Source organism: Macrobrachium rosenbergii, chromosome 12 (genome assembly GCF_040412425.1).
Source record: "Macrobrachium rosenbergii isolate ZJJX-2024 chromosome 12, ASM4041242v1, whole genome shotgun sequence".
Taxonomy (NCBI): Eukaryota; Metazoa; Arthropoda; class Malacostraca; order Decapoda; family Palaemonidae; genus Macrobrachium; species Macrobrachium rosenbergii.
The window spans coordinates 27627871-27655131 of NC_089752.1; the positions used below are offsets into that span (position 1 = coordinate 27627871).

The 27261-nt window shown below is 38.9% G+C and overlaps 1 protein-coding gene across 6 annotated transcripts in view; it reads left to right on the plus strand.

The window, feature by feature from the left end:
- frtz (WD repeat-containing and planar cell polarity effector protein fritz) overlaps positions 1–27261 on the plus strand; it is a 111035-nt gene that overhangs the window by 49619 nt on the left and 34155 nt on the right. For 5 of the 6 annotated variants that reach the window (XM_067113722.1, XM_067113721.1, XM_067113720.1 and 2 more), the window contains exons 6-8: positions 2808–3056; positions 7136–7920; positions 21044–21339. In XM_067113722.1, the coding sequence (XP_066969823.1) occupies positions 2808–3056; positions 7136–7920; positions 21044–21339 (1330 nt within the window). The remainder of the gene's footprint in view (positions 1–2807; positions 3057–7135; positions 7921–21043; positions 21340–27261) is intronic. The other variant, XM_067113725.1, reaches the window with a different exon arrangement.

Sequence of the window (27261 nt, forward strand, 5' to 3'; positions counted from 1 at the left end):
CAGAAAAGATCAAGTCCTACCCACGGAGTGGACTCTCCACTCAGAGGTTTGCAAAAAGCTGTGGAGCCTTTGGGGAAGGCCGAATAGCGACCTCTTTGCCACTCATTGGAACGCAAGATTGGAGAACTACTGCTCTCCGATCTTAGACCCGAGGGCAGTTGCCATAGACGGTCTTCTCTTAGATTGGTCCAGAATAGACGGATATGCTTTTCCCCCATTCAAGATCTTGGGGGAAGCAGTAAGAAAGTTCGCTTCTTCGGAAGGCGCAAAACTGACCCTGATAGCCCTGTTTTTGCCAGCTCAAGATTGGTTCACAGAGGTACTGGAATGGATGATGGATTTTCCCAGATCGCTTCCACACAGGAACGATCTTCTCAGACAGCCCCACTTCGACAGATTCCACAAGAATCTCCCCGCTCTCAATCTGACTGCCTTCAGACTATCGAAGGACTGGTCAGAGCGAAGGGATTTTCGTGCAAGGCTGCAAAGGCTATTGCCAGAGCCAGGAGAACCTCAACCTTGCGAGTCTACCAGTCTAAGTGGGAGGTTTTTAGAAGATGGTGCAAGACCCAGAAGATATCCTCTTCCAGTACCTCTGTGACAGACATCGCTGACTTCCTGCTTTACTTGAGGGAGCAGTGCAACCTCGCTGTAACGACGATTAAGGGTTACAGAAGTATGTTGGCTTCAGTATTCAGACACAGAGGTCTGAATATCTCTGAAGACAAAGACCTACACGATCTCATTAGGTCTTTTGAAACGTCTAAAACCAAGACCTCGAAGCTTCCCAGTTGGAATTTAGATGTGGTTTTAAAATATTTAATGTCCAAGAAATTTGAACCTCCTCAAAAGCTTCCTTCAGGGATCTGACCAGGAAGTCACTGTTTCTCTTTGCTCTAGCTTCTGCTAAGAGAATAAGTTTAACTACAAGCTTTGGAAGGTAGGGTTGGGTTTAAGAAAGACTCAGCTATTTGCTCCTTCAAACCCTTCTTCTTGTCGAAGAATGAGAACCCTTCTAAACCATGGCCAAGAAGCTTTGAGATAAAAGGCCTTTCATCAGTGACAGGGCAAGAGATGGAGAGGACTCTGTGTCCGGTTAGGAGCCTCAAATTCTACCTTGATAAGAAGAAACAGCTGGGAGGTACAGTCGAGAGTCTCTGGTGCTCAGTCAGGGATCCTCGTAGACCCATTTCGAAGAATGCACAAGCTTTTTTCATTAAGGACGTCATCAAAGAAGTGCATCTGTCTTGTGAGGATGAGCACTAAAGCTCCATAGAGTGAAAGCACATGAGGTGAGAGCCATTGCAACATCTTTGGCTTTTCACAAAACGTTGTCTCTCCAGGCACTTATAGAGGCGACTTATTGGAGATGTAACTCAACTTTTGCATCTCATTATTTGAGGGATGTTAGAGTTACTTATGATAAGTGCTTCTCTCTAGGAGCGTACGTATCTTCGGATTCAGTGCTGGGACAGGGAGCTGAGACTAATCCTTTATAGTTTAGTTATTTTAGTTGATTTTAATGCTTTGTGATGTGTGTTTTAAGGTTGATTGGAAGAGGGTGTGGGAGTATAGCCCCCCCTTTCAATTCGTAACACTAACAAGGTTAGGCTTGGTCAGGTGGTCGGGATTGGTTGTTGCGCTCCTTGTTGTTTTATTGATACCTAAGCTCTGTCATGTAAGAGGGATAGCCCCCATTGATATGATTCAGGTAAAGGCTCTGTCATGTAAGTGGGTCAACCCCCATTGACAAGATCCAGAAAGGCTGTCAGTCATAGGTCGCAACCTCGCTGAAGCTCTTGAGGCAAGCAGACTCATAGACAGTATCCATGAAGTCGTCTGCCCAATCAGGTAAGAACCATGGTTTTTTATATCCTACAACATATGTTGTTTCCTGTTTTTTAGATATTAGCTGTCTCTTACCCTCCTCCAAGGGTGCCAATCAGCTAAGTATATATCTGACAGGTAAGTTGCATATACAAAAATATTTTTATGATAAAATAAAGTTTTGTACATACTTACCCAGCAGATATATACGATGAATGGCCCGCCCAGCCTCCCCTCATGAGACAGGTGGAAGAGAAAATCTGATTAGAAAACAGGAATGGTTCCTATTCCCGCCACCCAGTGGCGGGTAAGGTAGATCACCTGACCTACCTGCCGCGTGTGCCGCGAGATTTGAAATTCTGTCGGGAACGTCGGAGACTATAGGTAAGTATATATCTGCCGGGTAAGTATGTACAAAACTTTATTTTATCATAAAAATATCATTTTTATACCATTTGTAGAAATTTTTATTAAACCCAGAAATGAAAGTGTAAAAACTCTCTCTCTCTCTCTCTCTCTCTCTCTCTCTCTCTCTCTCTCTCTCTCTCTCTCTCATCCCCTTATTTCACTTGTCAAGTTGCAAATGCTTCTTTTTATTATGAAAATGCTAGTTTTTTTTAAGGTGTGTTTAGTAACTAGTGTTGCATATATATTTACTGCATATAAAGGGACTACAGGGTAATGTAGTTTTATTGTATGATTTTTGGGGTGTTTTACAATTATCCATGTCTTTTAATTATCGTAGGGACTAAAGATGAATGATTGTGAATCATTTTTACTGTACAGTCAATGAATATTTTCATGATGTCAAGAGCTAATCTATTTATTTACAGTATTTGAAAGCCAAAACTTTTTGTCTAGTGATACTGTTTATATTAGATATACATTTGTATATTAAGAAACATTAACATTGTTTTGCACATCATCAGTTTTTTGTTGTCTTACATGATTTCAAGGTTAAATATGCTTTTTGGTCTTAGGTGGTTGTCTGGTGGAAAACAAGTGAAGACGAAGTATATCCTTGGAGTCCATTAGCAAGAGATCGAGATCGAGCAAATGTTCTTGTTTATGGCCTCAATGGAACTTCAATGCACCTTTTGTGCTATTGTAGAACAGAAATGGCCCCTCTCAGTGTCTCCTTCAGTAAGGTTCAGCCCAATGTGTTACTGACAGTTGAACAAGGATTTGGAAAAAAAGGCGGTGTGACTGTGTTGAGTTGTGTGTATGAGGTAATGTTCTTGCAAAGCATTTTTTATTGTAATGCAAAGGAATATCCAAATAACAGACAAACCACTTACTTTACTTTCTGAAATACCAGAAAGGTACTATTTGCCAATAGTGTTCATTCTGTTTAGTGTAGTAGGTTAAGGAATCTTTAATACATCTTCTCAAGTAAGAACACTCCAGCAGGGGAAAGCCAACTTTAACAATGACCCAGACATCATTTAGTTAGGCATGGACAGGTTGTATAGTTCTGTAAGTTTTTCTTCATCCTTTTCATTATTGATATAAACTGGTAGGAAATTAATTTTATTAATAGAATTAAAATCGTAGAAAACTTATTTACAACATTTCAAGTATGTGATTTGAAATTTCCTCAGTGTTTGCTGTGCCGTACTGTGATATTATAACTCATCTCGCCTCATTCACCGTCACTATACAGTCCTGGTGTGTAATGTTTACAAAGGTATTTGCTTGCTTCTCTATTTTTTTCACCTGTTATTTTTAAACAGCATACTGTGTTTTATATAGGACCTGACTTCTTAAGTATGAAATGGTTCAGTCAAGCCTCAGGTCTCAAATAGTTTGAGTAGACACAGCCAGTCAGATTCATGGCTAAGCTAAGCTAACAATCATCTTCTTCAGTAGCTGTTCTGTGTGTTTTGAAGTAAAGTTTAGTAAAACTTTAAAGATCTAAATTTTGGGTAGATCTGGACACTGAATTGTTTTAGAAGCCAGAGACATGCAGGGAAAAGATTATTATCAAGGAATGTATGGTATAAAATAAAACTTAATGAACAATTCGGTATAAATTTGGTTTGAATTTCCATCAAAATTTAAAGCATTAAGTTTAAGAATAAAAAAATGTTAAAAACACTTACATGATAAGGAAGAGTGGTTATTCTTATAAAGTGAAAAATATCTAAATTTTAACAGAAAATTTACGCAGTTGTATAGTAATTTTACCACAGTAACTTTATTGGTAGATAACAAAGTGCAGAGGTGTATTTTTAAAGTAATGGTAGCTGAAAGAACCTAAGGAAGAATTGATACATAAAGTCAGACTTTTAATAAACAATTCATTGTAAATTTTGGGCTGGAAATTTAGTGAAAATTTCAGGTATTAATGTTAAAACAAAGTAGAAACAAGTTAAAACATTTAGATAATAGATAAAAATAGTTACAGGCAGTCCCTGGTTATCGGCGGGGTTCCGTTCCCGATGGCGTGACGACAACCGAAAATCACTGCTAACCGAAAATCGGCGATAATAGCACTGATCCTTGGTTAGCGGTGCCAATAACCGGTTAGTGGCGCCAATAACTGGTGATCAGCGCCGCCGATAAGAGGCGATCAGTGCCGATAACCACTTATCAGCGACGAAAACCTGGTTATCGTCGTCACTAGACAAGTGCTGTAAAACCGGATCGCCAGTAACCGAGGCTGCCAATAATCGGGGACTGCCTGTTTTCAAAAAATATTTTCTTCTAATGGTAAAATATAGTGACTTCACAGAAACTGAGAGAATGAGAAAAGAAATCAGCAGAAAATAGATTCTCTCTCTCTCTCTCTCTCTCTCTCTCTCTCTCTCTCTCTCTCTCTCTCTCTCTCTCTCTCTCTCTCTCTCTCTCTCTCTCAGGTTTTTGAGTTACTTTTGAATAAAATTATGTAGCCTGCTTAATTAAAAGCTATTTTTTGATAAATGGGTTTTGATAACAAAGAGCATGTCTTGAGATAGTGGCTTGTATCAGTGGAACATAATTTCTTAAAAACATTTTCCATAGGAACCCTTTTCTTATACACTTGTGTGCAATAGTTAATCCCTGTGCTTCAGCCCATGTTTAAGTGAGAGAGAACAGCAATTAGCCAGTACCGAGCTGAATCATCAGCAGGTGGAGTCATTCTTTGGGTTGTCTGATCCATAATCTACAAATTATGGGAAGATAAAAGGCTTGTGTGAACAAGTGAACTCAGGATTTATAAAATTATTTGTCACCACATAATATTTTCAGTGATCCCAAATCACAGTTAGTTTTGACTTTAACCATGTGCTTAAAAGCTCTCTTGAGATTGAACATATTATCAGAACGTATATCTGTCAAGGACACATTAAGTTGTGTTTGAGACAGAAACCCTGACAAGTAAAAGTAACTTTTAAGAGGTTGAAATTGGCTATTGAGTGGCTCAGTCAACTCCTGAAAGAAGTAGGAGTGACTCTGGCTGGGGTTCAGGGCAATTAGAATAACTGTGATTGGAGGAAGCCTCATTAAGGTGAGGCCTGTAGTAGTCCCCTTAAACTGATCCATCTTATATGATGTCCTTAACCATGATTCCTGCTAAGACCTATGTCTGATATACCAAAATTATTCAGAAAATAAATTCGGTCTTCAGACAGACACATCTAAAGGGTTGGTTTTAATTGAAATCTTGCAACGAAACACTTGATTCAGCTGTTACTAGTATAAAATATAGTAAAACAGTTTTGATGTCAAAGTGTAACAAAGAGAAAGCAAGTCATATCAGTTACAGTAATACCATAAATTTGCTTCAAAATCTTATGTAGAAGAGAAAGATGACTGAGCAAGTTAAGTCAAACACAATTAAGCACATGATATTTTAAGAATGAATACAATCCATACCTTTATCTACATGCCTTGCTTGAGTTGCAGGCTGACAAAGATCAGCATTGAAAAGTAAAATAACAGAATAGCAAATAAAATAACAGAATGGCCAATACAGGAAAACTTTCTGTAATGCAAACCAGAAAAGTGAGCCTGCAAAATGTACATGACTTTACTTACAATGAGCTAGCTTTGAAAAATGACAAATTTTTATCAAATTGTATTTTTCATAACTAACAAATCTTTGGTCTTAACGTAAAGGGAAAATTCTGTAGCGCCTGCTGGAGTCACGTTAAAAACAGTATACTGTAAACAGTACAAGGATTTTGGTGGCAACGAGAGTCAGCCATTTTGGGAGTAGAAGGAGGGAGCAGCACAACCTCCCTTACCCCAGCTACCAGCTTCCTTCCAGCCCAGGTAAGAGGATGAGGTGTGCAACAGAGAAGATTTTGGTAAAGAGGAGGTGGAACAAGAAGGAAATGATATGCCTGCTGCCATGGGGGTGTGAAAAGCCTTCCCAAGATGGAGCTGCCAGTTTCCTCTTATACTTCCAGTTTATCAAAGTTCTTCCACTGCTCAGGAGGCCAATTCCCAGCACCTTACTCCGTGTCGTCCTTGTCCGTGTCACATCTGACTTCCATCCCTGGGCAGTCTACGTCTGCTCCCTCTGACTTGTGTAGATAAAAAATCAAGAATTAGCAGACTACCAAAAATAAAAGTGATATTAATTTTGAGTGAAAAAGCAGTTATGAAATTACCATGAAGAGTAGGAGGCAAAAACTTACTCAGTGCCAAATACATTATTAAGGTAAATAAACTAGTGTTGGTAAGGCAGAATTGCTGACTAGGCAAGAAATGATTGAAAGCAACTTGAATTTACAAACTAATGTATTGCTTTCTACTTGGCTAGCATTTGTGCCAAAATGGACAACTTTCCCAGTTAATGTACAGGTAGTGGAACATGCAGTCCTTGCATAATAGTCATAGCTTATCTCAACAAAAGAGGCGATATATTCGCTATATAAATTCTTAGTAAACTGCTTTAAGCAAACCAATTGTGTATCCATTGTCAGCTAGACCTAACCTCCTCCATCTTTAAAGAACAAGAAAAATTCAAACTATGTCACCCACAGCTCATTTCCTCTGTTACATAAGCAAAAACATGCCAAGAAAGTCAAACTAAAGTAAAGAATAAATATTCAGACTGTCACCCACAGCTCATTTCCTCAGTTACATAAGCAAAAACACACCAGGAAAGTCATATTAAAGTAAAGAATAAACAATCTCAGAAATAATGGACTTGATCACACATACCCATAATTGGCTAACTGTTGCTTTCTGTGCATTTAAGGAAATTAGGGATCTGGACTATTTGTGAAATGTAAAAGGGCTAATTTGTTATTTTTCATTAAGTTACAACAAATAGCACCAGGGAGGTTACTTTACAGTGTTACTTGATTTGTTTCAGGTCGACAGAAATGCATTGCATAGAATATCAGTGACGACCATCCCTTTAGAAGCTCCATTAATGACGCATTCCCACAACCCAGCTGAGGATAGATTACTACTTGCCTGCAATAATGGAGTGTTAGCACTTCATTGTGATTCACGAGGCATGACACACGTTACCAAGGCTGGGCTCATCCCATCTAATATTGCATGGCTAGATTCAGGCAACATTGTGGTTATAAGCAATGAAAGGGGACAGATACAGTGTTTTGATTTGGCACTGTCCCTCTTAAGGATGCAGCTAATAATGGAAGAACCTAACCCTCAGAGGATCTTAGATTTCTCTGAGCATTTTTGCCATCAACAGTCCCTTTCTAAGATGTCGTGGGCACCATTCACAAAAGAGGAGGGACTTCAGTCAACTCTTATACCTCACTTGTTGCTCCTGCATTATACGCGTGGTCCTATTGCTTGTATCCGTATTGATGTAAGTGCGGTTAGTAACAATGGTCTTACAGCTATAGCACTTGTCTGTCAGTATATCAAGCACCGCCAGTTGGATGAAGCTGTAAATCTTCTTGTGTCCTTAAACTGGGACCAAGAGGGACCAATGGCTATGCGTTGTTTAACTGCAATAGCAAATCATCTGCTACGATTGCCAGTAACACCACAAAGGGAAACACAAATGGAAGGGGCTTTAGGAAGTTTTCATGTTCCTGTCCAACCACTGAGTCAAGCAGTTGAAGAGGAGTTTGGCCCCGCTGTCAGAGCTTTAACTCGTCGATTCTTTTTTCATGTTCTAAGGTAAGACATCAGGTTTAAATGTTGCATTGACATAATGGTCTTTGTTTTGTAAAATGTAGGCTATTTACAGAGTTTTTTTTTTATTTTATCGTGGAATATTGCTACATTTTCAAAGAGTTAAAATATTTGAAATCTAGTAGCTATATTGGTATGCAATGAATTTCAAATGAATAGGTAAGCAAACTGAGAAGTGTGAAAGCTTGTTACAACATGCTGTCATTTGTTTCCTTGATATTGGTTTATGATGTTAATTGTGAGGAGGCTTGGTCATATCTCACTTTTAAGTACATTCATTCTATGATATGCTGAGATTTCTGTGAAAATGTGTATGAACTTTTTAAAGTTTGTGTATATTATACATTGGTACCTCAACTTATCGACTTTAACCTACCAGATTGCTAAATACAGTATTACTTAGTATCAAACTTAAGACATGCCGAACGTATAATTAACAATGCTATAATAGAAGTAGACACATGGCCTTTTCTGTTATGTTTTCCATAAAAAAGACCAAAGCAGTTTTGTTTTATAAACAAAGTAAGTGTTTAGTTTACCTTAATGTGAGAAGTATGTACAGTATATATGTTAGCACAGTGCTTGTGTAGTTCTTCATAACTTGATGCTCATGTATGTGTAGACATGCCAAACATATAATTATCAATACTACAATAAAAGTAGACATGGCAGCCTTTTTTGTTGTGTTCTCCATAAAATATACCAAAGCAGTTATGTTTTATAAACAAAGTAAGTGTTTAGTTTACCTTAATGTGATACTACATATATACGTACACACAGTACTTGTGTAATTTTTCATAGCTTGATGCTCATGTATGTGTAGACAGGTTGTGGTGACTTAGGAGAATATAGTTTGAGTCAGAATTGCTGAACTCCAGTGGTATCTAATGGAGTAAACAGATGTTTCAGACTCATGGGGTGTGGAGGTGCAGTTGCTCTTCTTTTAACCACAAATCAGAATTTTATATAGGTGACTTACCAAGCAATTACATAGCTATAGTTCTAACTAGCGTGGCAGCTTAAATTCAGAATTCGCAGTAGCACGTCGATTGTTTAGTGTAGGTGACCGGTCCTGCCCACAAACGGGAATACTAGGAATGACACCCACACACACAGAGTGATTACGTGATCAAATCTGGGGTGTCTCTCTCAGACCTCACGTTTGTGTACCGGGATTAAGCACAGTTTGTCCCTTACTACATTCCTGCCCGTACACTTTTCCAGTTCTGCAAAGGAAAGTGTGATAAGCTGATGTTTAATCTTGATTGCAAATTCGCTACAGTAGCGAAAAAATTGATGAACTTGACTTAACTTAAAAAAAACAAAAATGAGAAAAAATTGATCCTGAAAGCTTTCAGCTTAACCCTTAAACGCCTATTGACGTATCATACGCCGACTAAAATTGTCTGTTGTGCCGAGTGGACGCATCCGCACGTCGACTACAAAAAATTTCAACCTTCGTCAACATTGGCTCAACCGAAATGGTCAAAAACGCAATTTTAAGCTAAAACTCTTACATTCTAGTAATATTCAATCATGTACCTTCATTTTGCAACAAATTGGAAGTCTCTAGCACAATATTTCGATTTATGGTGAATTTTTGAAAAAACTTTTTCTTACGCACGGTATGGTAACTCAGCCGAAAAATTTCATAAATTCTTTCGTCATTTTGTCGTAATTTTTGCACTGTTCTATATTAGCCGTTACATAAAGTTTTATATATGAAAAATGTGCGCAATTTCATGTACAATACAGCAAAATACAACCCATGGTTGTAGCTTTTATCAGTTTTGAAATATTTTCATATAAACCACGATAACTGCCAAAATTTCAACCTTCAGTCAACTTTGACTCGACCGAAATGGTCAAAAACGCAATTTTAAGCTAAAACTCTTATGATCTAGTAATATTCAATCATTTACCTTCATTTTGCAACCAATTGGAAGTCTCTAGCACAATATTTCGATTTATGGTGAATTTTTGAAAAAAACTTTTTACTTACGTCTGCACCAGAAATTCTTTCGTCACGTTGTCGTAATGTTTGCACTGTTTTATATTAGTCGTTACATAAAGTTTTATGTATGGAAATGTGTCCAATTTCATGTAGAATACAACAGAAAATAACTCATGGTTGTAGCTTTTATCAGTTTTGAAATATTTTCATATAAATCACGATAACTGCCAAAATTTCAACCTTGGTCAACTTTAACTCGACCGAAATGGTAAAAATGCAATTATAAGCTAAAACTCTTACATTCTAGTAATATTCAATCATGTACCTTCATTTTGCAACAAACTGGAAGTCTCTAGCACAATATTTTGATTTATGGTGAATTTCTGAAAAAAAAAAATTTTTCCTTACGTCTGTGCGCGGTAACTCGGCCGAACATCTCAGAAATTCTTTCGTCATGTTGTCGTAATGTTTGCATCGTTTTACATTAGTTGTTACGTAAACTTTTATACATGAAAATGTGTGCAATTTCATGTAGAATACAACAGAAAATAGCTCATGGTTGTAGCTTTTATCAGTTTTGAAATATTTTCACATAAATCACGATAACTGCCAAAATTTCAACCTTCGGTCAACTTTAACTCGACTGAAATGGTAAAAAAACGCAATTGTAAGCTAAAACTCTTACATTCTAGTAATATTCAATCATTTACCTTCAATTTGCAATAAATTGGAAGTCTCTAGCACAATATTTCGATTTATGGTGAATTTTAAAAAAAAACATTTTCCTTACGTCTGCGCGGTAACTCGGCCGAACATCTCAGAAATTCTTTCGTCTCGTTGTCGTAATATTTGCACCGCTTTATATTAGTCGTTACATAAACTTTTATATATGAAAATGTGTGCAATTTCATGTACAATACAACAAAAAATAACTCATGGTTGTAGCTTTTATCACTTTTGAAATATTTCCATATAAATCAGGATAAATAGAAAAAATTCGACTTTCGGTCAACTTTAACTCGACCAAAATGGTCAAAAACTGCAATTGTAAGCTAAAACACTTACATTCTAGTAATATTCAATCAATTAGCTTCATTTTTCAACAATCAGGAAGTCTCTAGGACAATATTTCGATTTATGGTGAATTTTTTAAAAAAACATTTTTTTACGTCCGCACATTACGTATTTATGCATCATTTTGTGATAATATTTTCTCTGTGTTGCTTTGATCGTTTTACAATTTGTTATATACCAAAATCATCGCAATTTAGTGTAAAATACAACTAAAAAAAATTGACTCATTAGCTTTAACCGTTTTGCTTACAGCGCGATTTGTATACAATTATACACGAGTTTTTTTTTCCTGTTATATATTTCAATATTTATATATGATGATAATTTTTTTCATTTCTGATGGTTGCATACTAAACTTCAGGCAATGACAAAAAAAATGAGCCTAAAATGAACTCTTAATCTTAAAAACTAAGCGTGCTGTGATTTTTTGAAAAAAACATTTTTTCCGCTTCAGCGCTAACTCACCGAACGCCGCCAGCATACGGGAGACGTTTTTGTAAATAGGGCTTCGGCGTTAAAGGGTTAAAGGCTTCTCAAGAAAAGCAGTAATACTTCACCAAAATCCAGTTATACAACCAGAAAATAATGAACAAAGCTGCTGTAAGTATTTGATGTTTACATCAAGCACGGCAGAAACAGAATGAGGTTGTCTGCTAAGTCGTTCCTAGTATTCCCATTTGTGGGCGGGACTGGTTGCTTCCACTAAACAATCAAAGTGCTACTGCGAATTTTGAATTTAAGTAGCCACGCTAGTTAGAAACTATAGCTATGTAATTACTTGGTAAGTTACTTATATAAAATTCTGGTGTGTGGTTAAAAGAAGAACAACTGCACCTCCACACCCCGAGTCTGAAACATCTCTGTTTACTCCATTAGATACCATTGGAATTACATTAAACACAGCAGAAACAGAATGGGGTTGTCTGTTAAGTCGTTCCTAGTATCCCCGTTAGTGGGCGGGACTGGTCACCTACACTAAACAATCGAAGTGCTACTGCGAATTTTGAATTGAAGCTGCTGCACTAGTTAGAAACTATAGCTGTGTAGTTACTTGGTAAGTACATATAAAACTTTTATTATATTATAAAAATGTCATTTTCAGAGTACTGTACATGCTCTTACAATGAAACAAAGAAGCATGACACAACCACTTTAAAAAAATCATGTAAGGAATTGCTTTTATACCTAGAATTAACAGTCGCTTCCTATTATGTAGAACACATGCGGGGCAGTTATGCTTCTTTTAACAGATCTTAGAATCTCAGGACACAAGTTCACACAATGAAACAAAATTGCTAGAAAAAATTCATGGAAGGAGCTATATTGCAATACACCCCCTGAACACCTGAATTAGCCATGGTCACTGACCAGCCCGAACTACATCCCCATAATTTCTTTACCCATTAAGTGGGTAATTAACTGTCAGCGCTACCAACGCTTACAGGAAAATCTTGTCAAATGAGTTACCAGAAGTACCATTGGCAACGCTGCTGCAAGTCCCGGCCGAGTGAGGCCGAGATCCCCAGTTGCTTTTTGTTTGCCGTGCTGCTTGGATGTTTCCTGCATCAGGCGAACTTTTTGGTCTTTAGCCCGACCCCCATATAAATATTTTTGGTTTTTTGATAACGACTTGGGCCGTATTTTTGCCCTTTCTCCTGGATTGTACTATTTCGTCTGGTTTTGGATCTTCTCTCCCATCTTGGACTTTGGCTTGAATTTTTGACTTGGAAATGGATAAATTAGACAGGAAGATGCCCCCATTGGATAGCGCTGCCGCTTCCACTTCTGCTACAGCCGTTACGACCTAGCTTTCTACTGCTGGGGATGCTGCAGCTCATCGATCATGCACAGCTTGCAAGCGTAAGATGAGTACCCTCAAGCATGACAGACATTCTCTTTGCATAGCATGTAGAAAGGTTCAATGTAATGTCACTCTAAGATGTGACGAATGTAGGTCATGGTCGGTAGAGCAAATGAAAGATTATGGAAAGCATAGGAAATCTTTAGCTTCCAAGAGTAAGCATAGGTCAGAACCAGCAGTAGAGGCACAGGTTTTTGATAAGGAAGCTATAGAATCTGAATTGTTCAGAAAATTAGGGGATAAATTATCAGCTAGTATGTCTAGCTTATTTTCTAGCTTCATGACAAAATTAACTTAAATGAAGGATCAGAATAGTAGTTCTAGGGAAATAGAATCTAATTGTTCTCTTTCAGCTCCCCTGCCTGTTCCATAACCAGACCTAATGGGTGCCAGGGTTCATGGAGAACCACAAACCTCGAAGGTAGGATCTGCCGGCCCGCCCGCCGCGGAGCAGGGAGTGTTAGCAGCAGATTTCCCCCTTTCCTCTAAAGGCGTAAGTTCAAAGGTGAATTTAGAATTAGGCATGACACAGACAAGTAGGGATAGTGCTTTAGGAAGTAGTCAGGAAGAGAAGTTGAAGGTGCAGTCTTCTTCGGGTTCGGGTGTGGTTAAGGTTTTGGCATCTTCGTTAGATCCAGTGGCGGTTTTATTTCCGGCGGCAGGCTTTCTGCAACAAAAGGTTGCTAGATCCGTGGAGGATGGTTCAGATTTGGTTGCTAGTTTGTCAGGTTCAGAAATTTTGGAGAATACTTCTTCTTCGAAGGTTCCTTTTCCTTCGGGGGCGAACTTTTTTCGTCTTACGGTGATAGTAATTCTGTTGATCGGGTTCTAAATATTGCAGAATATAATGCTGATTTGTTAGGTCTCTCTAAGGGTTACAGGTCATTAGTTAGACATTGTTTTAATCTTGGGTTTTCTAATATCTATGATCATGTCTTAAAGAACTTTCCTGAATTTGCAACTGATGTCTTTCAAGATTATCGGGAGGAAGAACCATAAAAGAGTTTAGAGGTCTGGTTAAACAAATCATTTATAACTAACAGAATCTGTCTTTTTTCTTTCCTTAAAATCTATGGCCTCTTCTGTGACTTCAGAGTTTTCCCTTTCCCCCATTGCTTCCAAACCTTCTTCCATTGCTCTTTCTCAACCTTTTTTGGGGCACTCTTCGGGGAACTCTGGGTTCTTTGGTTGCTCATCCGGTTTCGTTGCCTTTAGCGGATTTGTCTTCTGTGCCATCTTCGGCGATTCCTGTAGTTTCTCAGGCTTCTGATCTAGTTACTGTGGCAGTTGGCGGTGCGCCTGCCCCAGCGTTCAATGTTTCGGTACCGATAGTTTCCGCAATCGCTCCGTTAGCTAGGATGGCTGGTATTTTGTCTTCCTCTGTTACCTTGGGTTCGGTACCTGGTAACTTCCCCTTCGAAACTCCTTTGAGTTCTGGTCCAGTTGGTACGTTCTCCACCTGTCCAACGTCTCGTCAGGGGCTCTGATGGTTACTCCAAGTGTGGCTTCTTCCTTCTTCCCTCCTTCGGTTTCTTCAACTTTTCTTGCAGGTTTCCTCTGTTCCTCCAGCTAAGGCGGGCAATGTATGTTCGGGGTTGATTCTGGGTCATCAAGGACCTTTTCCCCTGTCTTCCTTATCCAGACGATCTTCTGTTCCGGATTCCCATTCTCATGCGGCTCTGATGCATCCGGGTTTGCGTGGTTTGGGTGTTGCAGCCTCTTTGCTCTCAGGAGTGGGCATTGTCCGTCCAGGTGTGGCCGGCCCAGGTGTTGCGCCATCGTCGTTGGAGGGTGCAGGGTTTGCGCAGCCTATTTTGGTTGTCTCCAATATGTTCGCGACTGTTTCTTCAGGTGTCCGTCTCGCGCACCCATGTGTATCGTGTTCCGGATTGTCGAGTTCGGCGTTTGCTAGGGGCCAGCCTGTCTCATTTCCTGTTCCGGTTCGGTCGGACCAGTCTGACAAGGATTGTTCATGTGAAGAAGAGGATCCGGTACCATACGTTAGTTTTCCTTCAGCCAATGAGACCGAGTACATGCGGATGGTGGACTTCATCCATACTCTTTATCCTCAATCCAAGGCTCCGGAGGAGCCTACACAACCGAATCAAGCGATGTTCGAGTCGCTATTTGTGACAAAACCAGTAGTTGCTCATTCATCAAAGAGTCTAGTCTGGTTTGCCATGTCGAGCAGGCATTGAGGGAGGCAGACGATAGGTTAGTGGCTTTGATAGGGTCGGTTAGGCAGGATTCAACCCTGCTTCCTATTCGGAAGGGGTTTTATAGGGTTGCGGGTAACCCTTCTGCGAGTGTCGGTTCCTCTCAACTCGAGTTCCGTCTTTGAATCACCTGGTATCTGTTACTGCTAGAGAGGCATGTATCTTAGAGGACACTTTCCGCAGCCAGTCGGAGGCCTTGTCCCACTCTATGTGGATGTTGTCCGGATTGATGGGGTTCCTTAAGCAGGATGGGTACACTCCTTTGGATCTGACCTTATTTGATAACCTCATCACTTTGGTGTCGATGGGTTTGGCTTACCAGGTGAACATTTCCGTGGGCTGTACAACGTTCTTTGGGAAGAAGTGGAGGGATTTCTTTTTGAATCATCTGCCTCCCCATTATCCGGATATCCACAAGAGGGTTCTGTTGTGGGCTCCCTTTGCGCTCAGCAACAATCTGTTTAGGGAGGAAGATGTTTCTGCCATGGTGAACTTTGTTTCTTCAACATCGGCAGTTGAGTCGCAGCAGGCCATGATTCGAGTAGCAGCTCAGAGTGTCAGATCTCATAAGGGGTCCAGAATGTCATCACTGACTAAGCGTCCGCGTTCCAAGTCTCCGGTAAGATCTCCGAAGAAGGTCCGCTTTTCCTCCAAAAGTCCTGCTTCTGCCTCGGATCTGAAACCTGCTTACAAGAAGGGTTTTTGGAAATAGGAGATATTCCCTTTGCCTGCTCCTGTAGGAGGTTGCCGTGCTCCTTTCTGGAACATCTGGAAGGAGTGGGGCACAGAGAGTTGGGTAGTGGAGGTGTTAAGGGAAGGGTACAGAGTTCCTTTTCACTCTCGTCCTCCTCAATCCGGCTCACCGGTTCATCTTCCCATCCGCTCACCAGTTCATCTTCCCATCCGCCATCAGGGGGTAGCTTTGGCAGCAGAAATCCAAGCCCATTTAGAGAAGGGAGCATTAGAGCCCACTCCCCCTTCTCCGGGGTTTTACAGCCGTATCTTCATGGCCCCAAAAGCGGGAGGATCTTGGAGACCCATTATAGATCTCTCGGATCTCAACTTGTTGGTCGTCTCGACAAAGTTTCATATGGAAACTTCGTAGTTGGTGCTGTGGTCAGTTTGGAGAGATGATTGGATGATTTCAGTGGACCTCAAGGATGCATATCTCCAGGTTCCGATTCATTAGGAATCTCGAAAGTTCCTTCGTTTCTCGGGTCCAACTGGAACATTCCAGTTCAAAGTCCTCTGCTTCAGTCTGACCACAGCACCTCAGGTATTCACAAAGGTAATGTCCCCTGTTTCAGGCATAATGCATCGTCAGGGTTTCCGGGTGAGGAAATATCTCGACAGATTGGTTGGTTCAGGCTTCGTCGGCAAATGAGGTGCTGCAGGCAAGGGATTTCTCACTGGACCCCTGTCAAGAGTTAGGAATTCGGTTTGATTTAGACAAGAGCTCATTAATGCCAGCACAAATAAAGACATATTTGGGGATGATGATTCAGACGCTTCTTTTGAGGGCTTTCCCGACAGAGGAGCGGGTTCTGGTGATTCTAAGCCAACTGGAGGTATTCCTGTCAGACAGAGCTCAACCTGTGAGCCTGTGGAAAAGCTTGCTCGCTTCTAGTTCCAGGGTCTCATCCCCAGATGCGTTTCTGCAGGTGTGTCTCAGGAATCGCAGGAACTTTCGGGAAGAGAACGTGTTCATAGTCTGGGGAGATTCTTGCCTGAAGGATCTTCGGTGGTGGTCAGAAGAACTTCATCTGACCACTGGCATAAGATTGGATTCCCCTCTTCTAGACGTTCATCTGTACACAGATGTCTCAGATTGGGGTTGGGGTTCAACCCTGGAGGAATTTCAGGCTCAGGGCCTTTGGAGGGATCTGGATCGGGAGGGGTCCATAAACTGCAGAGAGTTAAGAGCAGTCGAGGAGGCTCTTAAGTTGCTTCTCAGAGCAGGTAAGCAACAAGACAGTAGCGCTGTTTTGCGATAACGTTACTGCGGTGTCATATCTCCAGGAGGGGGGAACGAGATCACAGGCATTAAACAGCTTAGCACAGAGAGTTCTCCATTGGTGCGAGGACCGCAGAGTTTTGCTCATTCCCCAATTCATGTCAGGGAAACTCATTGTATTGGCTGACGCTGTGAGTCATTCGCAGGAAGTTCTTGGGGAAGAATGGACCCTAGTTCAGGAGGAGGTGCAACTTCTGTTGAGGAGATGGCCAGCGACGATAGACCTCTTCGCCACCAGGTTGAATTTTCGTCTCCCAGTCTACTTCTCCCCAGTAGCGGACCCCATGTCCCGCGGGACAGATAGACTCTTTCGTTGGGTGAGTCGGTAGAGCTGCGGACTGTCACTCGATGGGCCGGAGTTCAATTCCCGGCCGGCGGATGAAAAGTTAGAGGAATTTATTTCTGGTGATGATAGAAATTCATTTCTCGCTATAATGTGGTTCGGATTCCACAATAAGCTGTAGGTCCCGTTGCTAAGTAACCAATTGGTTCTTAGCCACGTAAAATAAGTCTAATCCTTCGGGCCAGCCCTAGGAGAGCTGTTAATCAGCTCAGTGGTCTGGTAAAACTAAGGTATACTTAACTTTTTGCGGGACAGATGCACTGCTACATTCCTGGGACAACATGCACGTGTATGCATTCCCTCCGTTATGGATGATCCAGGAAGTGCTGGCAAAGCTCAGAAACTGCGACAACACGCAGATCACTTTGGTATGCCCCTTCTGGCCCAAAAACCTTGGTTTCCGGACCTTCTGGACTTACTGACGGAAGTCCCAGTATTCTTCCCAGAGAGGAAAGATCTTCTCAGACAGCTGCATTTCCATTACAGTACTTCCATCAGAACCTCCGCATACTGAAGCTAGCTGTGTGGAGACTGTCCAGCGAGTGGCACGTCATTCAGGACTCTCTAAGGCAGTTGCTCAACAACTGTCATTCTGTCTGAGAAGTTCAACTATAAAACTGTACCAGGCCAGGTGGGCGATGTACCGTAGTTGGTGCCGGAAACAGGGGCATAATATTTCACGTCCGTCAGTGGTGAAGGTAGCAGACTTCCTCCTGTTCCTGAGAAAGGAAAAGGGATTATCCTATTCTACGATTGCTGGTTATAGGTCGATGCTCAGTAGCATGTTCCGATTTCATCTCCCGGAGCTTTCGACCAGCAGAATTTTACATGATCTTCTTAGGTCTTTTAAAATAGAACGTCCAATTCTTCCACTTTGGGCCCCCTCATGGGATTTAGCGGCTGTGTTAGGTTTCTTAAGATCTGCAGCATTTGAACCATTAGAGTCACTGTCCCTAAGGCAGTTAACTAAGAAGGGATTATTGTTATTTGCGCTGGCTACAGCCAAAAGAATCGGAGAAATTCGGGCGGTGTCAAAGATGGTATCCTTTTTGGGGAAAGATATTTTTCTTTGCTACCTGCCGGAATTCATTGTGAAATCCGAATCAGAAATGAATCCTCTTCCCAGAGTGTTCAAGGTCACATCCTTGGAAGATTTCGTAGGAGGCGATACCTCTGAAACCCTGCTATGTCCGGTTAGGGCTCTGAAAGTTTATTTGTCTCGTATCGAAAAACTGTTGCCTTGCCCAAGAACATTATTCTTTTCCCCTAATTGTCCATCGCATTCTATTTCTAAGAATGCAATTAGTTTCTTCCTATGAGAGGTTATTCAGCAAGCATCGGAGGGCTCTTCATCGCTTTCGGAGCCTTCGAGTTCCTTTTCACGTCCAAGGGCGCATTGAGTTTCCTTCGGAGAAGGATTACTTGCTAGGTCCCTTTGTGGCGGCCAACTCGATTTTATAATTACGTAGTAACATCATGGGGGGACCTTAGGTAATGAATGTAGTCTAGGAACTTAGGATTCTCTGTTGGTCAGGATTCTTAGTGAGAGTATTAAGTTTGGCGTTAGTACTGTGAAGTTAGGGAGATCCAAAGGACAGTTTTGGTTTCTTCAGCCTCTCCTGCGCAGACATTGGCGGCAATGGGCGGCGAAGAACTCGAAGATACTGCACACTCAACCTCTCCATACATGAGAGGCTACAATAGCCACATGGGAGGTTCATCGTACTCCTCCATACATGAGAGGCTATGAATAGCCACATGGGAGGTTTGTCTTTCTCCCCTCCGTACATGGGAGGGTTTGAATACCACATGGGAGGTAGCTTGACTGAGACAGCACCTAGACATAAGACTGACGTCAGGGGTATTCTCTCTACAGGCATTCTCACCTCCTGAGTGGGATAACCAGGTGAGGATACATTCACTTATACAGAGTAGGCGAATGATGAGTTACCTGCTTTCCCTGTTGGCAGGTCAGGCTAAATTAGATTGATCCCACCTCCTTTAAAATTTTGTTAACCGGGCTAATTCAGGTGTTCAGGGAGTGTATTGCAATATGAGGTTTTCATAATAAAACTAATATTGTAATACTTACCTGAATGATTCCCACCCTCCTCCCCACTTCAGTTTGAATAATGAATGACTCAGTTGGGGATCTCGGCCTCACTTGGCCGGGACTTGCAGCAGCATTGCCAACGGTACTTCAGGTAACTCATTTGACAAGATTTTCCTGTAAGCATTGGTAACGCTGACAGTTAATTACCCACTAGTGGGTAAAGAAATTATGGGGATGTAGTTTGGGCTGGTCAGTGACCAGGGTTAATTCAGGTGTTCAGGTAAATATTACAATAGTTGTATAATGAAAATTTAATTTTTATACTTTTAATAATGATTTGCTTTAGTGTGATTACCTCTTCTGAAATATAAGTACAAACATATGCATATGCAGTTTCACTTTATTTAACCAAATACAGGCAGTCCTCGGTTATCGGCGGGGGTTCTGTTCTGGGGGTGTGATGATAACCGAAAATTGCCACTAACCGGAAATCGGTGATTTTTGGGGCTTATCGGCGCCGAAAAGTGCCGATTTTTGGTTATCGACGCCTCTGTTAGATATGTATCGGCGCCAATACCCAATTATCGGCGCCGATAAGCAGAAATCGGCAAATTTTGGTGCCAAAAATTGCCGATTTTTATTGCTAGACAAGCCCCGTAAAACCGGATCGCCATTAACCGAGCTTGCCATTAACCGGGGACTGCTTGTATTTGAGAATTTCTGAGCACATAGAGTGACACTTTCACTTTTAAAAAGTTACTTGTTAAGCATAAATTTAAGAGTGCAGAAGAAACATTACATTATGTAACTATATTGAACACCGTATAGTTAATACTTTTAACCCATGAGACAAAATATCCACATATGCTTTGCTTGCAAAACCAAAACCACAGAAGTACTGCACATCCAGTAAGTTACAAAATGTGATGTGGAGATTTGGATAAAAGGTTAAATAAATTTTTAATGTGAATGTATCTAAATGAAGCACAAATTGTTGCCTCTTGAGCAGTTTAAAATCAGCAGACAAATGCCCATGCTCACTCACATGCAGTGTATATGGTACATATTTTATTATTCCTACCTGTATTGTTGAATTCATTCCAGAATTTAATAGCTTACAAGACCCTCCTCAAAACTTAGTAGGAAATAATGGTGTGTAACAAGTGAGGGAAGAAAGAGTGAGATAGATTTTCATACAGTTGCTATAATGGCTCTTGGGTGTCGTGTAGACTTTACTGCTGGGTCTTGGGGTCTTTGTTACTTGACAGATTTCACTACTTACCAGGAGACCAGACCCCCAAACTGTCAGTTAAGTTGAGGCACCAGTGTATATGAATTCTTATATCACAACCCAGTTATTTATGGTTCTTATGATATTAAGAATTTTAATTTTTGGAATATATGTTGAGTTTTTACACAGCATCAAGGTTTCATAATACAGCATACAAAATAAATTATATGAATCCTCTTACTACACTCTTGGTTGAAGTTATTCCAAGTGAGTGAAGGTACAGTAGTTGTATAAGCTTTTGTAAACTTATGGATTTATGCTAAGAATTGGTGAAATTTTATTAAAATTTCCTTATTTTGCAGAGCTGGGCGACTTGAGAAGGCGTTCCGCTTGGCTCTTGATCTGAAAGATCATGATACCTTTATGGCTGTTCACTCTGTAGCTAAAAGGCGAAATGACCACCAAATAGCTGCTTCATCACTAGAGAATGCCCGTGCTCTTGAATCTTCCTGTGGATCCAGTGATTCCTGTAGCTCAGTGTTGTATGGTGATTCAGGTCCAAGCTCTGCCTCAGAATCTTGCAGTGAATCGTGTTCAACTTGCTTTTCAGATAGCGGGTCAGTTAGTGGATCAGAATCAAGTGGTCAGGCATTAAGAGGTAAGACATTGCTTAAAGAATTAGAATTTTTTCTATACAAACCCATCATTTATATATATACATACTTACATTTGTGCTCCCAATTGTCCCAGGATGATCTCTCTAACAGACAAAGTATAATGTAGTGATTCATGTGCCACCTGGACCCCACAGGTATATATCGCTCAGTCACTTCATATTTTGTGTAGTTTAGGAATGAGGCTACTAGATTCATGGGGTTGAGAGGAAGGACCTCGCCGCACAATTGATAGGTTTACATGAAGAAACTAGATTTGTGTAACATAAACTCAGTTTGCCTTATCACAACCATCCCCTTCCACAGGGGTCACAATACACTTCCTTCAGCAACAGAATTTGCCCCCCCTGGGCCTCTGTATAAAGTTCATGTCTGTACATACTTGTTATCCAAAAATGGTGCCTGTGCCCTTAAACACCATAAGCAACATAAAGGGCCATAATTTGCAATCAGTATACTATAGAAGGATCCAAATGTTCCTCTGGTGTAGGATTTGCTACAGTACCTTTAAGGGATCCTAGACCCAGTATGATTAGGCAATTATGACCCCATACACAAAAATTAGAATATGCTCTCATAAGGTACTATGGTTATTTTTCAACTGGTTTTTATGTATTTTGGCATGTTTGTGTGTTGCTCAAGTTTAAATACCACTGGCACTTAAATGCCTATTGACTCAAAGTGACACCTGTCAAAAGATGGATGACTGGAAATTTTTTTTCAGATTTTTCTTTGATTTTTTTCAATACAGTCATACCCTGAACTTATGTGAGGTTAGGTTCCAGAACTCCTCGTGCAAAACAAATTTTTGTGTAAGTTTGGCACGGTCTCTAAAAATGCTAATAAATGCTTATGTCTAGAGTTTAAACACTAAATATGACCCTAATCATGCTCCCAAAGTATTAAGATAACTTTTAAATGGAATTAAAGTTACTGTAATTTCATTTAAAATTTAGCTTAATATATTACCCTGAAAAAAAGAAGTAAATGGTTGACATAAAAATATAGGAGTGTGAAGATTAATATAGTATTTCTCTTTCTTGCCCTTTTGACCAGTCTATTTTTAGAAGTCTTCTCAACCTCGTTTTTAAGAACTACTTTATATCTCTTTGACCTGAAATGATTTTTTCATGAACAATCAGTGTTTTTTATTCGGACTAATGCAACTCTTAGTCGTCTCTATGTTTTAGAACGTAATATTTGCCACACTAGTGTATTTACAGTTCGTAGACGGGACAGGTAAAGTTAGATCAATTTTAAATTTTGTATTGTATAGGTAAAGACATATAGAGAAATAGTAATCAGTTGCAAAATATGTGTGAGGACTAACTATGAATGAGAGAGAGAGAGAGAGATAATTGGTGTCCTTATGTTAAGAGAGTGAAATTGTTTATGAATTATTACAGAGAGAGAGAGAGAGAGAGAGAGAGAGAGAGAGAGAATTGTTGCCCTTACGTTAAGAGAGTGAAATTGTTAATGAATTATTACAGAGAGAGAGAGAGATACTACTTAGGAATCCTTTGACCTGCTATTGGCAACACTCCCCCATCCTGTCACATAAATTGGACATATTTGACAGCTTTGCCCTTGAGCAGGTTCACAAAAGATACAGGAATGATATTTGTGTTTAAAATATGTATCACATACATAGTATAAATTTTGTAATTAGTTATATTATTATTATATCATTATTATTATTATTATGTAATCTTATTAACCCTTAAACGCCTACTGGACGTATCATACGTCGACTAAAATTGTCTGTTGGGTGCCAAGTGGACATACTGTACGTCGACTACAAAAAATTTCAACCTTCAGTCAACTTCGACTCTACTGAAATGGTCGAAAAACGTAATTGTAAGCTAAAACTTTTACATTCTAGTAATATTCAATCATGTACCTTCATTTTGCAACAAATTGGAAGTCTCTAGCACAATATTTCGATTTATGGTGAATTTTTGAAAAAAACTTTTTTCCTTACGCCCATGTGGTAACTCGCCGAAAATTCCAGAAATTCTTTCGTCATTTTGTCGTAATTTTTGCACTGTTTTATATTAGCCATTACATAAAGTTTTATATATGAAAATGTGCGCAATTTCATGTAAAATACAGCAAAATACAACCCATGGTTGTAGCTTTTATCAGTTTGGAAATATTTTCATATAAACCACGATAACTGCCAAAATTTCAACCTTCGGTCAACTTTGACTCGATCGAAATGGTAAAAAAACGCAATTGTAAGCTAAAACTCTTACATTCTAGTAATATTCAATCATTTACCTTCATTTTGCAACAAATTGGAAGTCTCTAGCACAATATTTCGATATATGGTGAATTTTTGAAAAAAAACTTTTTCCTTACGTCCGCGCCAGAAATTCTTTTGTCACGTTGTCGTAATGTTTGCACCGTTTTATATTAGTCGTTACATAAAGTTTTATATATGGAAATGTGCGCAATTTCATGTAGCATACAACTGAAAATAACTCATGGTTGTAGCTTTTATCAGTTTTGAAATATTTTCATATAAATTACGATAACTGCCAAAATTTCAACCTTCGGTCAACTTTAACTCGACCGAAATGGTAAAAAAATGCAATTATAAGCTAAAACTCTTACATTTTAGTAATATTCAATCATGTACCTTCATTTTGCAATAAACTGGAAGTCTCTAGCACAATATTTCGATTTATGGTGAATTTCTGAAAAAAACTTTTTTCCTTACGTCTGCGCGCGTAACTCGGCCGAACATCTCAGAAATTCTTTCATCACGTTGTCGTAATGTTTGCATCGTTTTACATTAGTCGTTACATAAAGTTTTATATATGAAAATGTGCGCAATTTCATTGTAGAATACAACAGAAAATAGCTCATGGTTGTAGCTTTTATCAGTTTTGAAATATTTTCACATAAATCACGATAACTGCCAAAATTTCAACCTTCGGTTAACTTTAACTCGACCGAAATGGTCGAAAAACGCAATTATAAGCTAAAACTCTTACATTTTAGTAATATTCAATCATGTACCTTCATTTTGCAATAAACTGGAAGTCTCTAGCACAATATTTCGATTTATGGTGAATTTCTGAAAAAAAAACTTTTTCCTTACGGCTGCGCGCGGTAACTCAGCCGAACATCTCAGAAATTCTTTCGTCACGTTGTCGTAATGTTTGCATCGTTTTACATTAGTCGTTACATAAACTTTTATATATGAAAATGTGCGCAATTTCATGTAGAATACAACAGAAAATAGCTCATGGTTGTAGCTTTTATCAGTTTTGAAATATTTTCACATAAATCACGATAACTGCCAAAATTTCAACCTTCAGTCAACTTTAACTCGACCGAAATGGTTGAAAAACGCAATTGTAAGCTAAAACTCTTACATTCTAGTAATATTCAATCATTTACCTTCATTTTGCAATAAATTGGAAGTCTCTAGCACAATATTTCGATTTATGGTGAATTTTTGAACAAAACATTTTCCTTACGTCCGCGCGGTAACTCAGCCGAACATCTCAGAAATTCTTTCGTCACATTGTCGTAATGTTTGCACCGTTTTATATTAGTCGTTACATAAACTTTTATATATGAAAATGTGCGCAATTTCATATAGAATACAACAGAAAATAACTCATGGTTGTATCTTTTATCAGTTTTGAAATATTTTCATATAAATCACGATAAATAGAAAAAATTAGACTTTCGGTCAACTTTAACTCGACCGAAATGGTCGAAAACTGCAATTGTAAGCTAAAACAGTTACAGTCTAGTAATATTCAATCAATTAGCTTCATTTTTCAACAAACAGGAAGTCTCTAGCACAATATTTCGATTTATGGTGAATTTTTGAAAAAAACATTTTTTACGTCCGTTACATTTAATTCATGCATCATTTTGTGATAATATTTTCTCAGTGTTTTACAATTTGTTATATACCAAAATCATCGCAATTTAGTGTACAATACAAAGAAAAAAAAATAACCCGTTAGCTTTAACCGTTTTGCTTACAGCGCGATTTGTATAAAATTATATATGAAAAATTTTTTTTGCTCTGTCATATATTTCAATATTTATATATGATAATGATATTTTTTTTCATTTCTGATGGTTGCATACTAAACTTCAGGCAATGACAAAAAAAGGAGCCAAAAATGAACCCTTAATCTTGAAAACTAAGTTTGCTGTGATTTTTTGAAAAAAATTTTTTTTTCCGCTTCGGCGCTAACTCCCGAACGCCGCCGGCATATGGGAGACGTTTTTGTAAATAGAGGCTCGGCGTTTAAGGGTTATATTTGAAAATTAGTACTTATTATTAGATAAATAATTAATTTATCATGCAAAACTCAGTAAGAGAAAGAGAGAGAATGATTATTTTTATTATTTATTGTATTTTAATTTACAAGTAAAAGCTTGAAAACTTATAAAATAAATTACATAAAAATTAAACATAAACACTTGCAGGGTTTCTCAGTATTCGCAAATGTTTGCGTGAAAAACTCGCGTATGACAAATAGTTAAGTTCCAATGAAAAGCTCATGTGTCTGTGAATTCGCGCAACTCGAATCGCACAAGTTTGGGGTATTATTGTACTTTTGTTTGAGAGACTAACCCTGCTGCAGGGCATTTGTCTTTGAAATGTTTCATACCCATTTTCTGTGATCAGCAATTCATCTCTATTCAGTGATGTTACAATATTTTATTTACATTTGGCTGGATGGAACTTGTCCCATAAAAAAAGTTATTTCTTGATTTTCCTTGCTGTTATTGCTGAGAATATTATAAATACAAGTATTGTTGAGTATGGCACTGTGAATATGCAAAGACCAAAAAGCGACTAAAAAATAACCGTAAAGTGGCTTATATATGAGGCCAGGTCAAAAAGGACAAGCTAGAAGCTGAAGCTAAATGAAATCATCCAGTGGAAAGGCAGAGATAAAAAAAAAAACTAAAAAATAACCATAAAGTGGCTTATATAGGAGGCCAGGCCAACAAGGACAAGCTAGAAGCTGAAGCTAAACGAAGATCATCCAGTGGAAATTCTGCTAAAAAACAGCCTTCAGCTATTCGTAAATCTTTTCATTGTAGACAGTGTGAAAATTTTGTATTGCCAAATAAGAGAAACTAGTAAATATCCTCCCTATGATGCTAGAGCTGGATAATTAACCAGAAGTGTCTCCAAATACAGCCAAAACTTTGCCAAAAAACCATCTTGACCGTAGGTGTCTTTTTCTCAAAAGTAAAGTTGTACAACTTCAGATTTCTAAGGCTCTGTTGGTTTTGAACCTAGAGGCTTAATTCTTTTTATTATTTGTTTCTGAAAGGTTCTAGTTTCTTTTTTAGCTTAATTAAAGCTATGTTTTCTTTACATATTTTTTAATGAATTTTCAGTATTTAATTTTCAATTTTTTCTAAGTGTATAATAGTCCATTTAATCAATTAGTACCAACAGCTAAAAATATACGAGTAATTGAATAATTTAATCCATTTTACAAACTTGAATGTGTATAGTTTTCAATGTTACTTACAAAAATGAGATTGATTTTAAAATAAAACATCCTTGGCAGTTTAAAAATTTATAATTTTTGTGATTTTTTCTAATTTTTATTTTATACAAAATTAAGATTTTAACATGCTTTTATTTAACTTGACTTCTGTGTCTGTCTGTCCTCAAATCTTGTAATTCAATTTTCGACCTGTTCCCTTTGTTCAATGGACTTGAATTTTGCATGGTTACTCAATCCCATGACAATATAGCCTTACATGATCAGTAGGTCAGTAGTGACCTCTCCCAGTATCTTAGGATTAGTCTGAAACTTTTTGGATTTATCACAACTTCTCTATAACCCCTTGCCCTTCTCTCTTCCATCCCCTTCCCCCTTCCCTTTTCCATCCCCCTCCCCCTCCCC